The sequence below is a fragment of the Cyprinodon variegatus genome, unplaced genomic scaffold (genome assembly GCF_000732505.1).
Source record: "Cyprinodon variegatus isolate N-32 unplaced genomic scaffold, C_variegatus-1.0 Scaffold90, whole genome shotgun sequence".
NCBI lineage: Eukaryota > Metazoa > Chordata > Actinopteri > Cyprinodontiformes > Cyprinodontidae > Cyprinodon > Cyprinodon variegatus.
In genome coordinates, this window is record NW_015150543.1 from 1,333,058 (window position 1) to 1,350,162 (window position 17,105).

At 39.3% G+C, this 17,105-nt stretch overlaps 2 protein-coding genes across 10 annotated transcripts in view; one reads left to right on the top strand and one right to left on the bottom strand.

Annotated features, from left to right (window-relative positions):
- dclk2 (doublecortin like kinase 2) overlaps positions 1 to 5,918 on the top strand; it is a 39,581-nt gene extending 33,663 nt beyond the window's left edge. The window contains exons 14-17 of the mRNA XM_015373664.1: positions 345 to 441; positions 1,474 to 1,554; positions 1,635 to 1,748; positions 4,834 to 5,918. Coding sequence (XP_015229150.1) covers positions 345 to 441; positions 1,474 to 1,554; positions 1,635 to 1,748; positions 4,834 to 5,472 — 931 coding nt within the window. The 3' untranslated portion in view covers positions 5,473 to 5,918. The remainder of the gene's footprint in view (positions 1 to 344; positions 442 to 1,473; positions 1,555 to 1,634; positions 1,749 to 4,833) is intronic.
- Positions 5,919 to 7,506: 1,588 nt separating this feature from the next.
- The window catches only part of lrba (LPS-responsive vesicle trafficking, beach and anchor containing), a 243,521-nt gene continuing 233,922 nt past the window's right edge, over positions 7,507 to 17,105 (bottom strand). For all 9 annotated transcript variants that reach the window (XM_015373646.1, XM_015373651.1, XM_015373653.1 and 6 more), the window contains 3 exons: positions 15,674 to 15,870; positions 9,538 to 9,689; positions 7,507 to 8,685 (listed from right to left, as the gene is read on the bottom strand). In XM_015373646.1, the coding sequence (XP_015229132.1) occupies positions 8,595 to 8,685; positions 9,538 to 9,689; positions 15,674 to 15,870 (440 nt within the window). In that variant the 3' untranslated portion in view covers positions 7,507 to 8,594. The remainder of the gene's footprint in view (positions 8,686 to 9,537; positions 9,690 to 15,673; positions 15,871 to 17,105) is intronic.

Consider the following 17,105-nt stretch of genomic DNA (forward strand, 5'->3'; position numbering starts at 1 on the left):
TATTTACCAATAATTTACCAAAAATCTGGCAACAAGTTCTCAAGTTAAGTAATGATGATTATTGATGGATAATTTATTCCTTTAGATTGAAGCTAAAATAAGTATTTCAGAAAATATATTTTGTAAGGTAATTAAATTGTAAATACAAAAAAATAAAGAGAACTTTAATATAAATATAAAAACTAAAATAAAGATGATTCAATATTTGAATGAATAAATAAATATTTAAATGTTTTAAAATGTCTTTTGATAAGTTCATTACCAATAACGCTTACATATTACGATTCAGGCTCCACTTGTCATTGCTGCTGTAAACATGATCATATTTATGTCTTTTAATAAAGTGAGAATAATCAGCAAGAGGACTTGTTTGATCAGATTCTTCGTGGCCAGCTGGACTTCCCTTCTCCTTACTGGGACATCATCACCATTTCAGCCAAGGTTGGCAAATTCAGCATTTTGAATGAGTTTAAAAGACCCCGACGGTTTGGTGTTTTGTTTTTTTTTTGTTCTGAATAGAGCTTTCCTTTAGAGCTGAAAGCATATTGTGCTGTGTGTCACACTGATGTCCAACTCCTTTTTTTTTTTACATGTCTAAATAACTTAACCTATTTAAACATACCCTATTTATACAAAAGTATTGTATTCCATTGAAGCATTTGCACATTAATGTAGGCTCTGATCAACTCTGGTCCCATCCATCTACCCCACCAGAACTTTTGTCTTGCAGCAGTGGTTCGTTACTACATGCCACTTTCCATTAGAAATATTTTTTTGTTTGTTTCTATAATTTTGAAGTCGTATATATTTTTTTATTAATTTATGTCTTTGCACTATATGGGCATTATAAAACAGTGTCTTAGTGAAATATAACTGTGATATAGAGACAAAGAAGATTCTTGATGTGATTCCCTATTATCATGGGGTTGCCTATTGTAAACGACTGCCTTCATATGCACACATTAATAATCGGAGGCTACAGCTTGCTGCTAGAAATCATATCCAGACTTAATAGTCTGAGTAATACAACCCAGAGTCTGACTGGTGTAACATATTGTTTTCTTTGAAACAGGAGTAAAGTCCTTTCTTTCAAATCGGTTTGATATTTTTGGGTAAATTGTGATTAACCTTGACAAAAAATCCCTGATCCTTTGCAGAAAAGACTAAAGCTAAGTACAGCTAATAAGCTCAAACAGTAGAGGTTTAGGGATTTCTTTTTTGCTAATATTCCTTGCATCCCTTATTTCTTAAGTCAGTGCCAGCTTTATGTCTGTACCACTTTAAAACAAGCAGGAGTCAAACTTAAGTTTGCTCAATTTGCATTCACAGACCACAGGTATTTTGTTAAATGCAGTTTTAAAAAAAATGGCCCCTGAGGTGAATATTTCCTACTTTCATCAGCATGTGTTTACAGACATCCAGTGAGAAAAACTTTTAGGGTTAGATCTTAACTAAGCTATGGTTTCCTTCCAGGATCTGATCAGAAAGATGCTGCAGGTCAACGCAGAGGCCCGATACACAGCAAAGGATGTCCTCTCACACCCCTGGGTCACGGTATCTTTCTGCATGCAAGCTCACATACCCACAGCCTGAAATAGAGAGGATTCTCTGTTACTAACAGGAGTCTCTGGCAGGATGATGCAGTGATGGGGAACAACATGAAGACGGAGGTTTCAGGTAAACTGAAGACGCACTTCAATACTGCACCGAAGCAAAACAGCACTACAGCTGGAGTGTCCATCATCATGGTGAGCTCATCGTCATCCTCATGCCAAACATTTGGACAATATTTGAGATGTTGATTCCAGATATACAAAAAAAGGAAAATCTCTTAACCCTGCTTAAGCTTTAACATGGGTTTTATCAGAGCTGACATGCAGTGGATGAGATGTTTGACCCGAAACCCGAAGATTTACTTGGACAGCAATTTTTTGTGCCCTCTTCATCCAAATAGCTTTAATGCTGCATAGTAAACAAGCCCAGCTGCTGTGAACAAGTCTGACAGGATTTTAGGGATGAAAGGAAGGAATAACTTGCAGACCGAGCAGCTCACAACTCATCATCGTTCCTCCTCCATGTCGCCTTTCCTCTCAGATCATTCTATCAGACTCATGCAGGCTGGGAACTTCACATTACTACCCTCATTTTGTTGTGAATCTCATTTGACAGTTTGAGTTATAGATTGAAGCTGAAACTATGGCTCCTCCTCTCCATCCTCCTCCTCTTCCTTCCACATCCTACTCCTCCCTCACACCTGATTCAGGACTACAGGAGGCGTCTGGAACTCAAAGCCTGGTACACTTTTCACCTCTTCCTGCACTTCCAACCCTTTCACCTCCCTCATCCTAACTCCCGCCTTCCTCTACAGTCATCCTCTTTTTAGGAGTCGCCCACGTCTCACCCTCCCTCCCCTTTCCTTCCTGTGACATTCTTTGGCCCTCTGGTCCTCATCTTTGGCAGGTTGTGTAACCTCTCCCTCTATCCAACTAATGTAGTCAGCTTCCTGTTTGTCTCTTTGCTCCTTCAATCACCATTTACTCCATATTTAACACAACCAAAAGCTGGGCTTAATTAAAAGGTGTGATATGCTTCCCTTGCTCTGTGGTCTTAGCAGGCTTACATTGTGCTGCTGTTTTAAATCGTTGGTGTGTCGCCACCTTGAGGAGAAAGAGGAGAACTGCATCAAAGTGGTGTAAAAATGAGCACAGATGGATCCGGACTATTTAAATTAAATTTAGCTTCTTGCCCGTTTTATAGAAAGATTCCCTGTTAAATAATCTAGACGTTAAGCAAAGGTAACCATTCATTTAATGCGACTGACCTTTACTAACAATGTTAAAATTCATTTAAGGACCAGTTTAGAATAAAAACCAGTTCTATTAAGCCGCCCACTTTCATTTTTTTTGTGTTATTGAGTGCCATTTCTTGGGTTTAAAAAAAATAATAATTTTAAAAAGCAGCTCTAAGTAGGAACGAACACACCCCTCCATCGCTTGTTTTGTTGGTTTTGTTTTCATTATACTGACAGTAAGACTAGTTTCTGTCCCTTTTTGCTTTTTTCTACCTCCCTGCATTTCGTCCCTCTGAATTAATCCCAAGGCAATGGTATGTACTAACACCCTGACTATGAACCTCCTCTCCTCTGCTCCTGCGATTCAGCAAAGATTAAAAAATTACTTGTGTTGTTTCAAGCTCAGTAAACGTATCTTTTGCTAATTTTTATGCCATAATAAAAAAAACATACAGCAACTAATTAAAAAACTTATTTTGCCTTTTCTGTGTGCTTATATAGTGCTGTGGAAATGTGTTTTTTTTTTTGTTACATACAGTACATACAGCCTTTTCAATGATATCAGTAAATATAGTTAAATAAAAAGCAGCTTTTAAATGGTATCAATTTTATTAAAAAATAATAATAATAATAAATTGGAGCCATGGTGGTTTGGATACCCTTCTTACATACGTAATACTTTTTTTTTTTTTATCTGTAATTGCCTATTAAAATCCATGTAATCAAACAACCAAACAACAAATTGTAAATCTGTGCTTTGCAGGAGAATTTAGTGCAACCTCAAATTTCTATGAATATTTGGGAATTTTAAGTGATGACCAATGCAGAAACGGGTAATTGGTATGCAGAAGGAGAATGATGCATATTTTTCGAATTTCTTTTCCACAAATAAATATTTTTGCTAAGTACGCTGTGCTTTACATTTAACCCCTCAGAGTCCATTCTTTGTAGAAATGTTTTCTTCTAATTATAGCTGCAAGTCTCTTTTTCTATTCTTCTTTGCAAAACAGTTCAGACCATGAAATCATGCCTCATTTTAGGTCAGATTTTTGACACTAATGCATTAATATTCTTTGATTTAAACAATTCAGTGTTCAGTTTAACTGTCAACTTCTTTTCTGCATTTAGCTCCATTAGCATAATCTCCCTCACAATTCTGACCATTTTTTCCAACACTGCTTATTAAATGTATCTCACCAGCTTAATAGTTTATCAGACAAAAGAATTTAAATGTGATGTCCCCATAACTTAAGGCTTTCATGCAATATTCTTTTCTTGGTTGTTCTAGCATAAGGTCTAACTTTGTTTAAGGCACATCTTTCAGTTCAGATTCTTCCACCTGAGCTGCTGATTCAATATTAGCAATGGCCTTTTGTTTTCCACTGTGATCAGTGCAGTTCCTGCTGGCTTGTAGTTTCAGTAGATGGCCATGTGTTTTAGTTGTTTTTTACTCCGGTTTAGAGATAGATTACACAAAGCTCTGTGGGATGCTTTAACTCAGCATTAAACTCCTGAATAACATTCTACCTGACCCGTCTGCTTCTGTATGTCAGCCAGACTTGATGATGCCGTTTGTCTGGACTGTGTTTCATTGTAGGATATAATAATAAATGGGGCTCAGCACATAGGTATGCTGAGCAACAAAAAACAACAGAAGAAAAATGATTGAAAAGGATGCATCATTTTCCTCCATTTCTTAACGATGCACTTCATTGAGTCAGTCTCGAGAGAGAGAGGTTATGGCTGTAATTTGACAAGATGTGAAATAGTTCAGAGTGTGTTGAAAATTTAAAATCATACCTACATGTTGCATTTGTTGCTTTTATACCGTCTTACGGTGAATTATGAGAATTTTTATTCACTCCATAAAGATCAGAAATTAAATGCTCATAAAGGAACTAAATTATATGTTTGCGGGTTAAAAATCCATTAAATGAATTATAAACGATAGAAGTTTGTTTCCTGGTCTCTGTATAAACAAAACAACCATATTGGGATCAGTTTTTTTGATAAGCTTATAGTATTTCCATATCTTTTTGCAGAACACAGCTCTTGATAAAGAGACCATTCAGCTCGGTGCTCGTAGCAGTTTGGGAACACAAGTGGAGCAGAACTCAGAACACATCTCATCTTCTCTCTCGAACAATCCGACTCCTGTTGAACAAGTGGCATGTGACAAAGATCCAAACTCTGTTGAGCCAGTTTTTCCAACCAGGTCTGTTCCTCCTGAGGAATCTGAAAGAGCAGACTCTGCTGGCTTTGGTCTGCCTCTTTCTATTCCTGCACGTTCTCCCTCCCCTTCTGCTGGAGTTTTTATTTCCTCTCCACCAGAAAAAGAGACACCTCCTTCATCCCTCTTCCTGACTCCTTGTATATCTTTAGATCATTTCTCTCCTTCTGCTCTACATCTTTTTGCTTCCACAACTCCCTCATCAACCGTTTCATGTCCCTCGCTGTCATCTGTCATGAACCCTGCCCCAGATCCAACCTCTCCCACCAAACTGTCACCATGCCCCGTTTCCCCCATCCAACCTTTTTTCTTCCCACTCTCTTCTCCATCAAAACCAGAGCCCACCTCGCCTTCCTCTGTCCATACTGCTCTGTTCCCTTCTCCTCCTTCCACACCTCCTGCTGTCTCTACATCCTCCCACCCTCTACTGGCTGAAGAACTTCTGAAGTAAATCTAAAATCCTGATGCATTCGTGTCTAGAAAGGCCTTCACAGCATTTTGGAGGATGAAGAGGATAAACCATCACATTATGCATTTCTTAGCAGCTGTGAACTGAGCCAGAGACTGAGGTGGCTGCAGGATGACTGCTCCGACTCATCCAGATCCTTCATGTAAGACTGAGGAGTCTGAATGTACACAAGGTTTATTTATTAATATAGACTGTCCTGTGTGTGTGTTTGCCTGTTGAAGTGATATATTACTGTTTATTGATGAGCTTTTTTATGCACTGATTTTGTTATAGAATATCCCGGTTATCTGTTAGGAAAAACTAAAGTTATCACCTATTGTTCCTTTAGGAGAAGAACATTTTTGTTTATAGAGATGTTCCGACATATAACTCCACCTCAAACCTGCTATTCTCATTGTCAATGGATCAGCCTTCCTGCTTAATAAAGATTACAGTTCTATACCGGTAATTTTATTCATAAAAAGTAACTGAGTTTCAATGGTTATACCAAGTTGTCAGTTAATAAAGAAAACTATGGTTTAATCAGCTCCCTCTGGGTTTTATTTGCTTTTAATATTTGGTTTATTTTGTTATCTGAAATGCTGTTTCCAGTTTAGATGTGTTCTGGTTTTCATTGTAAAGACACCATCATTTTACAAACAAAGGCTGTGTCTGAACATCCACCCTAACCCCTATACAGAGCACTATACTGTAGATATAGGTATATGGATGAAAAAGAAGCAAACTGAAAATTTCCCACAGTGCACCTTGAAAAGCAGTGTTATCCAATGGTCACCAGACGAACAGATATACCATATCCCAGAATTCTTTGCACAAGCTCTCATCACAAAGCATCATAGGATTTGTTTTGGGGAAGAGAGAACGATGGCGCAAGCATCGTGGGGGGGAGCCAGAGTCACATGACCAACAGTGGCAAATATAGCAATCGTCTTTCCGAAACCTACCCCCTAACTGAGTTCACTATATAATCCCTGCTCTATACAGTGATTGGCAGATTAGGGCAGATGATCGGAAACAGCCACTATATGTGAATATGTGATGAGTTCATTTTAAATCTGGCAGGGAATAAAAGATGTAAGAGGATGATCCTTGTTTTAGTATAAACTTCATGACTTGTTTAGGAACCGGTTTTCTTCCACCTATCTGATGGAGGGAAGATAAGTATTTTACAGTCATCAATTTATTACATGATTATACTTATAAAACCATAAAAATCACCATATACTTTCTCGACTCAAAGCTCTGTGCTCCAATTTTACCTAGGAAAATCAACAATGTACTCACCAGTGGATAAAAGCATCCATTAAGGCTACATAAGGGGGACCAGGTAAATGGTTTGTACTTGTATGGAGTATTTTACTACATGCAGCCTGCCGCGGTCTGACACCTCAGCATGTGGTACCGATCCACGGTGACATCATCTTGTTAACAGACTTATTCATGCACTCATACTGTATTGAGTACAGCATCGACCACTGAAGGTTTGGTTATTGGTTTTCCATATTAACATTCAGTAGATAATGGCTGAACATGAAATATCGTAAAAATAAACGTGCACCGCAATTGCACTTGATGCTGAGAAGAAAATTATTTTTTTTTCCTCCAACAATGTGATGTAAAACTAGTTGCTGGTCTCTTTCAAGTCAATTAATATCCATGACTGACAGTTTTAGATTCTCAAATCATGTCTTATGTTTTCTATCTTACATCTTCAGTGATGCATCATCAGCTTTACCTAATTTGCCCCTCATTAAATTAAGCCATATTAATGTTTTTTTGTACTCAGGGCAGACCTTACAAGATTGTGTTGCAGTGTGTAAAAAGATGTGTGCCTTAAGTCAACAAGCTAAAACACAATGTAATTACCGGTATATCGTTTTTGTACTTGAATCACTGCCTGCTTTGCCAACTGTTTTCTGTTATGTATGTAACAGCAAACAATGGCCACTAGAGGGCTCTGTGTGGTTCCAGTACAACCAAGTGGAAAGAAAGAAACTAATCAGGTTATTTCAAGTAATAAAACTTATTTTTATTGTCAGAACTCAACAAACAAAAACACTCCAAATGATTGCAAAAATAATGAGTTATCCATCATTCCCATATAATCATAGAGTGAAACAACAATGAAGCACAAACTTTAAAGAAAGGAATGTTTCCTTTATATTCAGATAGATATACTGTAGTTGGGTGCTTGTTAAAGAGAAGATTTATCTCAACAGAATTTGGTGCTGGAAAACAAATCATAACTGGTTATTCTGTAAATAAATGAGTAAGATTTTTTTTTCTTTAAAAGAAGCAAAAATGGAAAGTCTTTCCTTAGGTTGCACATCTCTTGCTGACCTTTGCTGCTTTGGAGACTTAACTCTGGACTTTCAGACTGGCTGAGGCATTCAATTAGAAGAAAACTAGTTAAGTACTTATTCAGTCGTTTAAAGAGGAAATGTCATAGAAATGATCTGTTTACACTAAAGACTTCTTTAATCGCTGATGCAGAGAGGATTAGGATTGCAGAAGTATTAAATAAACTGGTAAATGTTGACCATGAGTCATATAATCTCAAAGCAAGCACAGAGTTACAGAGGAAGTAGACAGCTTAAATAAAGAGGGCTTGTATTTAGATAACATAAATGGGCTTTCCCTTAAATCTTTCCATCAAGTACATTTATTTATTTTTGATAACATTTCCTATCTCCTTGCTATGTTTCCAACATAAGAAAAAGCATATTTGAGTAAAGCATAGTTCCAAAATTATTCCCCACACGCAACATGAATCACTCAACCCAAAAAACTTAAATATTTGGATTTTTAAGCCTAACGCCCCACATGTCCCTTATTTCTTTCCTGCAGGAGATGAAAATAGACTCTTACAGCTAAAAATAGAATTTTTTTTTTTTTACCCACAACAGTTACAGAACCCTCCCCTGCCTTAAAGTTTATAGGAAAAATTATCTATTGAATCTACAAAATATAGCAATGCCCTTTTTAAAAATAGTTTGTTGCTTTTACCCACACATTACAGATTCTTTTTCTCCTTCCATTAAGATACATTCAGAACATGAGGCTGTAGACGGAGCAGAGCATTTGATAAAAGTTCACATTTAACCTCAGTATCTGGTCTGGTACTCATGATGCCACCTGTTGAAGTCGTTGTAGAAGAGGACGATGCTGCCTGATGCCATGCCGGTGATGATGCACCTGAGATGGAGGGCGGAGAAGAAGATATCAGAGTTGTTTTATAAATGCATACTGTAGTCATATAGCTTATAATTAAGGCATTTGCTGGTTATGATGCTGCATTGTTCAATGAAATTCTTTATACTCCACTATATTTAATGAGTGATTGTAGGAAAACAGAAAATTCCCCACATGAAGCAGTTAACAGCCCTATTAAGCTGCAAGCCACATAAAAGTAACATACTGTTGTATCACGCTGAGCTTTAACTGCAGCACACAGGCACTTTTTCAGAAAGCAACTTCAAAACATTTCCTTCTATTTAGAGAAGTTGTCTGTGTGTTATGGAAGGTGGAGAGATGAAGAGATGTTTTTTTTTATTATTATAAAGACAGAAGCAAGGCTTGTTTCTGTATAATTTTATGCAATCTCTTCATCAAATGTCAACAAACATTAAGTCAGTCTTCAGTGTTTTTACTCAGACTAAGCATCTCTGCTGCTCATTTAACTTGTGTTTATGAGCATGAACCTGGTTTTTAGGCTTCCTGCTGGAGAGCTTAGACGCAGAACACTGGAGATTTAAATTTCTCTAGTTCTCCATTGGTGGTTTTAAACTGGTCGGTTAAGGTGGAGAACAAAAATGCATTTTAGAAAAAACAAACCTCACATGAGAGTACTTCCTCAGCATCAGGAAACATCTACCTTCAGCATCAGGAGTGTTTAAAAAGTGAGACAGAATGTGTGCTAATTTAAGAAAACTGATAAATATCTATAATGCATCACTCTGATCCCTTCAGTGAACTTAAGCTTTGCTAACTGCACTGCAGGGATTACTAATCATTTCAAGCTATGGTTTCTCTGGATCCAAGTCTTACCGTTGGTCATGTGACATCGCCATGGATCGGATTCCTGCGTCACAGCCAGGGTAGGTGAAGAGCTGTTTGAAGTCAGAGACCTGCCAGATGGACACAACACCTCCATCTCCACCTGTCAGTAGATACTGACCGTCGCGACTCAGATGCATGGCCTGCCAATAAGAAATACACCCATTAGTATTATTATTATTCAGCACAATGCATCTAGCCTGTTAATGCTCACACAGATTTCAGTTTGTTTTACTGTCCCTCTTGTAGAAATGAAAAAAAAAACATACACAGTTGAAACCAGATGTTTCCATACAGTATTTGAAAAGAGAAACGTTTTCCTTCCTGTCTGATATTACAAGTTGGATTTACGTCATTTAGGATTATCAAAGTTATCTACTCCCAGAATACAAGATCAGGGAGAGGAAAGCTTGAGATAATTTCCATTCCTGTCTTCAAAGTCAAAGTGTTTATTAACTAAGGTCATATTTGAAATGAGCTCAGGTAATGTCAGCTTTGTAAGGTCATATCACAACTTCCGGGTTTACTATAGGCACACATGGGTTTGTTTTAAGGCATGACTCAAACATGTCCGTTGTCAGGACATATCCAGCTATGACATCATGAGGGTTCTGTGTTGCTAACATGAGCATGTTTAGTTGGAAATTCACCCAACAGTATGAAGCGACAGACTGTCATTGAGGCTGAAGATGATGGTAAAGTGTCATAGCCCAGATAGAAAGAAATCCTGACTTAAACTGAGACATGAGGTCAGCCAGTGAGGAATTAAACCATCACTGAAATGAAAGGAAAAGGCCCAACAAAATGCCCTCAGGGATGAGGACGCAGGCTGTGTCCGAACATCCACCCTAACTCCTATATAGAGCACCTTATAAGGGTCACGCCATTTTATATGGATGGAAAAGTAGTTTACTTAAGATTTGCCACCATACACCTTGAAAAGTAGCATGTATCCATGGTTACTAGAGGAGTTGATATATCACAGAATGCTTTACAAGACTTTTCCTCACATAGCATCATGGGATTTGTTTTGGGGGTTAGAAATAACGAAGATGGAGAAGACACCATACGAGGAAACAGACTCACATGATCAAAGGGGAGTGAAAAGTAGTGATCAACTGTCTGAATGGTCAGTTAACTGAGTTCCCTATAAAGTCGCAGTATATAGTCCCTGCTCTATATTATGATTGACAGTTTTAGGGGTTAGGGCGGACTCTCAGACACAGCCATAGATTTTCTAGATACCTCCCATGATGTGAGGAAGGTAGAATTCAAGACTTTGCGTATAATGTGCATCTTATTCAGAAGCAAAAGAGGAACTTCACAGCCAGAGAACACCATCCTCTGTGCCGACGTTGAGGAGGAGACATGGACTGAAACTTTTTCCTTATTATTTCATAGTATTTATTGTAATAATAGAACTAAAGATAAAAAGAATTTCAAACTGAATGTACTCTTTTTCCAGTCTTGCACGGCACATCAATGCTATCAAAGCTCAATAAACACAAATACTGTTCTTTAAACAAACTACAGCAAAGAACATAATGCTTCTGCTACTAGAGAGCACCTCTGATATCAAATAATGCAATTTAATCACTGAACAGCACACAATGATTGATATTTTTTCAGAATATTGATATATATTGCTGCTTTAATTTAACAATTCTGGAAAAAAACATTAAAAAGTGCCAATAATACCCTCTGAGGTGTGTAAACATAATGTAGAGTTTACCTTATATTGGTAAAGATACTTCTGGGAAACTATAAATATTAAAATAATTACTAATATTTGATGTAAACTTAAGGGAACAAAAACACAACTTTGCTCATTATTGTGTTGTTTAGCAACAGAAACCACTGTAGTAATCCTAACTGATCTTAAACGTTTAGTCAATTTTTTGTTCTGGTTTGTCTTGTTTCAGCTGTATGAAGGCCTGATAATATGCCATCAGATTATGTGTAGTGACAAAGTAAACGTCACACTGTGAGGCGTCCTGATCCAATAAATAATCGCATATTGTGTACACAGACTTATACACTTAACTAAAAATGTCCCCCAACAGCAGAACTCTGAGATTTACTTTTCTCATCTGCTTTTCTTGCAAACTGCAGCAGCCCAACGGCTCCCTCAGGAATCGGATGAACACAAATCAAGTCATGTGCTGGAGACCATTAGGGGCACGGTACATAGTGGAAGCTGAAACTCAAACAGTCAGCAGCATCAATCAGCCAGAAACCGTAGCCGATGAAATGACGAGGCAGAGAGTGCGCTCTGAGGCAGCAGACAACACTGAGGGCTTCTGTCGTTTGTGGTTTTATGAAGTTTTCCTGAAGTTAGGACGTCTTTTAGCTATAGACACTGTTTTTGTGCGGTGATTCAGCACTTCAGTCATCAAAGGCATGTGTTTTAAATTAGGCAGAGTTTAATGGAAAAAAACGAAACTTAAAGCTGGAATGAGTCGTTTTTAGGAAGTTCATTTACAAAGAAAACAAATAGACGTAAACCACGGATAAAAAGACAAAATTGAGGAAATGATTTGTTTAAATAAATTTTAAAAAACTTTGCCACATCCTTTTTTAAGTTTGTAAAGCTTGCAGCAATGAATGAATCTAACCAATCTGCTGCAGAACAACATAAGTGTGTATAGATCTATCAAAATTTAACAGCCTGATTTTCCACAGAAAAGAGAACTAACATGTATTTCAGCACGTGTGGAAAGAGATCTAACAGTGAATCCCTGCGCTGTATTGAATAAAGGCAAACTACATTTTTTGTAGAATATAACCAGGAAACAGTTTCTACCACCTCTTATGTAGGTTTTAATTAGTGATTCCTAGATTTTCTATCTATTTCTACAAACATCATCATTAGTTGCCTTGCTTTCGAGAGTTAGGAGGTTGGGCTACCTGGTTAAAACTTTAACACATGTGATCTAACATGTTCATGATACCACAGTGGTTAAACTGAACAGGATAACTGAGCCATGAAGAAAGCTCTATTGAAAATGTGTTTACTGGGCTTAAAACTTGGATTTATTCCAAAGAAACAAACCAGTTTAAATAAACTAGAAAAGTTCTGATTAGAAAAATAGCCAAATAAGACTCATTGATACCTGAAGCCCCATTTTCAGTATCCTCTAAAACCGATCCTTGCCGAGTTCGGACCGAACTTGGATCAGTTAACCGTGACAAGCTCAGTTCTACGACCGTTTACACATCATGCTAGTACGGTTCTCCTCTCCAGCACCCTGGCATAGGCCTTTCCGGGGAGGCTGAGAAGTGTGATTCCCCGATACCTTTTCGCTCAGCTCTCTCTTCACCACGACAGACCGGCAAAGCTCTCAATTTACCTTTTGGTCTACATTCCTACCCTCACCTATGGTCATGAAATCTGGATCATGACCGAAAGAACGAGATCCCAGATACAAGCGGCTGAAATGAGCTTTCTCCGCAGGGTGGCTGGGCTCTCCCTTAGAGATAGGGTGAGGAGCTCGGTCATTCGGGAGAGGCTCAGTGTAGAGCCGGTTCTCCTCCACATCGCGAGGATTCAGTTTAGGTGGCTCGGACATCTTCTTCGGATGCCCCCTGGATGTCTCCCTCGGGAGGTGTTCCAGGCACGTCCCACTGGGAGGGGGCCCAGGGGACGACCCAGGACACGCTGGAGAGACTACGTCTCTCGGCTGGCCTGGGAGCGCCTAGGGCTTCCCCCAGCAGAGCTGGAGGAGGTGTCCGCGGAGAGGGAAGTCTGGGAGTCTCTGTTTAGTCTGCTGCCCCCGCGACACGGTTCCGGATAAAGCGGGAGACAACAAGTGCGAGTACGAGTACAAGCTAGCACGGTTTCTCACTTGCTAGTGACGATCTACGGTACTACTGCTAGGGGGAAACAAGCAATCAACATGGCAGTGCTAACATTCAGCAATTTTGGTTATAATTGTGATATTTCATTCTGTGAGGAGAGTCAGGCAAAGAAGGCAGCCTTTGGTGAATTTCCTCGACAGAGTCAGCTTTAGGGAAGTGGATACAACAAACGATAGTCTAATCAGGGCTTACAGACGCAGGAAACAATAACAGACATTGAGGTTCATCACACTGCTAAGCAGAATTATCACTGGGAATCGTGTGGCACAGTAGGGAATCTAGTACTTTTAGGCATGTCTGAAATGTCGTGATTATGGAGGCTGACTGTAAAGAGATGACGCAGTCTGCTAATGCGTTCTTTATTATCTGAGAATTGAGCCAGAACTGAAACGCACTGAGCCCTACTGATGAACTAGTACCGGTTTAGCGAGGTTCGGTTGTGTCTGATTCAGTTTTGTATGCCATGTACCCTCAACAGTTTAGTATAGGCAAGGTTTCAAAAAGGTAGTGTAAATGGGGCTCATGGAATAGGTCTGTCTCTTGGCCAAGCATTTAACTGAATGTTTTTGCAGGTGTGTATAAAATTTTGACTTTAGATTAGAGAAAATCATGAATGAATTGGAAGCCTATTGAAATCATAGCTGCACTCCTGTGCTGTATATTGATTCTACAACAGCTTATTTTTAAGAAATAAATCGTTGCATGACTATTCAAGTTATTTTCCTTTTATGTTCCGCATATCGACCTAACAAATAAACAGTAAAAAGAAGGGAAGTAGCAGCCTAATGTACTCTGATGCTCTCTGTTAGGGAGTTTATGACCTCAGTGCAGCACAGCAGGAAGCAGGAGAGCTGGCAGACATGTCAGCTCAGCCAGGTAGGAGGCTGCAGACAGACATTATAAATCAGCCCTTTGCCACTGGGCAGCCAAACAAGATGGCCGATGGCTCTGTAGGGGCCAAGATGGCCGACTGAGCTCAGATGACTTTAAAAAGAAAGAAAAAAAAGAACTGCAGTAACATGTGAAGCATTCCCGCCCATATTTCAGAGATTGTTTGGTGGATTTAGGGATGGAGAAAGTAAAACTTTTAATTTATGGTGCCCTCACCCCTCCTGTTACTCTGACAGAGGCAGTTACAAAAACTCCAGGGATGGTTACACTGCTTGAGTCTTACTATAACTTAAAAGAATGTAATCTATTCAGCATGGCCTCCATCACCCAAATCTACTATTAGAGCAGGATGCCGACTGTTAGGCTGTCATCCTGCCTCTGACTCCAGACCTCTATAAAGTCAAAGTGCATACATTTTAGCTCTCTGTTTCCAAGTGCGTAATGCAGGCCAGGACAAACAGTTATTTATCCTGGAGTCATACTGTGCCGAGGCTCAGAGGGCAGAGAAGATTGATTTTGGTGTGTACATGAGTGCACTATATACTGCTGGGTCTGGAGGGTGGAGCTAAGACTCACACAGCCTGAATTCAAGATGTTAGGATTTTCCTAATGCCATCTGACATGGAAGGACTTTACAACAGCCGAGGAGAGTTGTCAAGACCGGCTGCAGCCTGCATTGTTTCTCTGCTACATCTGTGCAGGAAAAGTGTGGGAAAACTACAAAGCAAACCTAAAAACATCATTAGTGTCTTTTAAACACACAGAGGAAAAATAGGAAAGCTCAAAACTAAACACTCGCTACTTTCTCAGAGCTAGTAATGCACTCAATCAGTGTTTCCGTGTATTTGCGGCTTTGCTGGAGTGGGCCGCTTGGCAGATTAGGAGCTCGGGCACTAGAGGTTTCTTAATAGGAAACAGGCGTGCAGCTGCCTGTCAGAGCTGGCTTACATTTCCCAGGCCAAACCGGAAACAAAAGGGCCTGGAAAGCAAAGGCGGTAGTCGCTATCTTGTGTCACTTCAGCCACCAGGGAGGAAATGTGGGCAGTGGGGAATGTGTCGTCCTGCACCCCAGGGTAGTTAATGGTGTTGGAGTCCAGGACTGACCACTCCTCGGAAATGCTTTCCACCACTGTCGCAATCGGACCTGACAACAGAGCCGTGGATCAAATGGACCATTTCCTCTGCTGGCTGTTGTTGAATAGGGAGAGAGAGATGTGAAGCCCTAGTTTGTCCTCAGTCTCCCTGACCTTCACCTCACTCACATCTCTGATCCAGTCCCAGCCTTTAATCAGAAGGACTTTTGGCCCAGATGTGGTGCCGACGTACATATGAGTGCACTCTCTTGGGTAAACCTGAGCAGAAACAGGAATATCCTCACCTTGATGCTGTCTTCCACTTCCATGTGTCTGAGCAGTTTGCCATTAACGCTGAAGAGACAGAACTGCCCTTTGTCGTAATAAATCAAGCAATGGCCTTCGGTGGAGGAATGGATGAGTCTGGGACGCAGACAGTTCTCAGGGGCCTCAAGGGTCCGAAGCAGGTCTCCATTCATGGAATGGATCAGACAAGGACCCTCTGCACACAGGATAGATGACATGAGGAGGTTAGATACAAGGAACTAATTTATACACACAGGTTTGGGTATTCATTTAGGATTATTCTATTGTGCAAAGGCATACATGATCTGTGTGTTTTTTTTAGGAAAAAGTATCATGTATGGCTCATATTTTGAAAAAAAAAAAACAGCATCTAGAACAATGGAAGGAAAAGCCTTTTTTCTGCCAATCACAGCAAAGAAACTTTCTAAACCAAATTTGAACTTTAACTACAACTGCATACTATGATCGAACGGGAGCAGAATTAGGTTTTCAAATGCCAAACACCCCAAAGGATGAAGAGTGAAAAGGCCCATTATGAACACTGCTAGGCATGGTGGAGAACCTATGATGCCATGGGCCTGTTTCTTTACCAAAGGCATCGTATAAAAAGGTCTGGCAGCAAAAATGTTGTGGTCTTTGCATGAAACTAAGTATGTGAATTCTTCTAGTTGTTCAGGTGCATGAAGGTCAATGACAGTTGATCCCAACAAGACAAATGTTGACTTAAACACAAAATAAACCTTTGTCTGTGGTTATCACTTCAGACTTACAGCTCTCTACAACAGCTTTAGACAACTATGCATTATGCATTGGTAATTTAATTGTTAAATGTTGCTTCATTTATCAATCAAATGCAGCCAAAGAACAAATGTGGTGTGACCACACTTTGCTCTCATGGCAGCATAAGTCTAGAAAACCTGCATCTAAACCTTCATGTCACAATGATGACCGTTTGCATTAGCTTGAAATAATTTATTGATAATACACCGGACTAGAATCCTTGACTTTCCACAAGAAGAGGGCATTTAAGACTAAACAACACTGCATAATATAGAGACGACAAAAAGGTAAAAAATTCCTCTGAATGCATCGACTTTTTAAAATGCTACACTACTGCTTTTTACTATTGAGGAGAGGGAGTTACACATTGGGGTGTTATATTACTATAACCACTCACTTTCATGAAGTAAGAGCACCTTAACAGAACTATTTCTAAAGATTATTTAGGTTTTTATGTTATGGATGTGTCTAAATAACACAAAGGTTTGCAAAAACATTTTCAGTAGTTTGGCTCAAAGTCTAGAAAGGCAAAGTTCTTGGCAACAACATGATGCCAAAGAGATTAACTTTTTATTAAGGAAAGACACTCAACAACAGCCCTTGCAGCATTTCTATATTTCATTTTCAAATGAAGCCAGTAGACACACACTG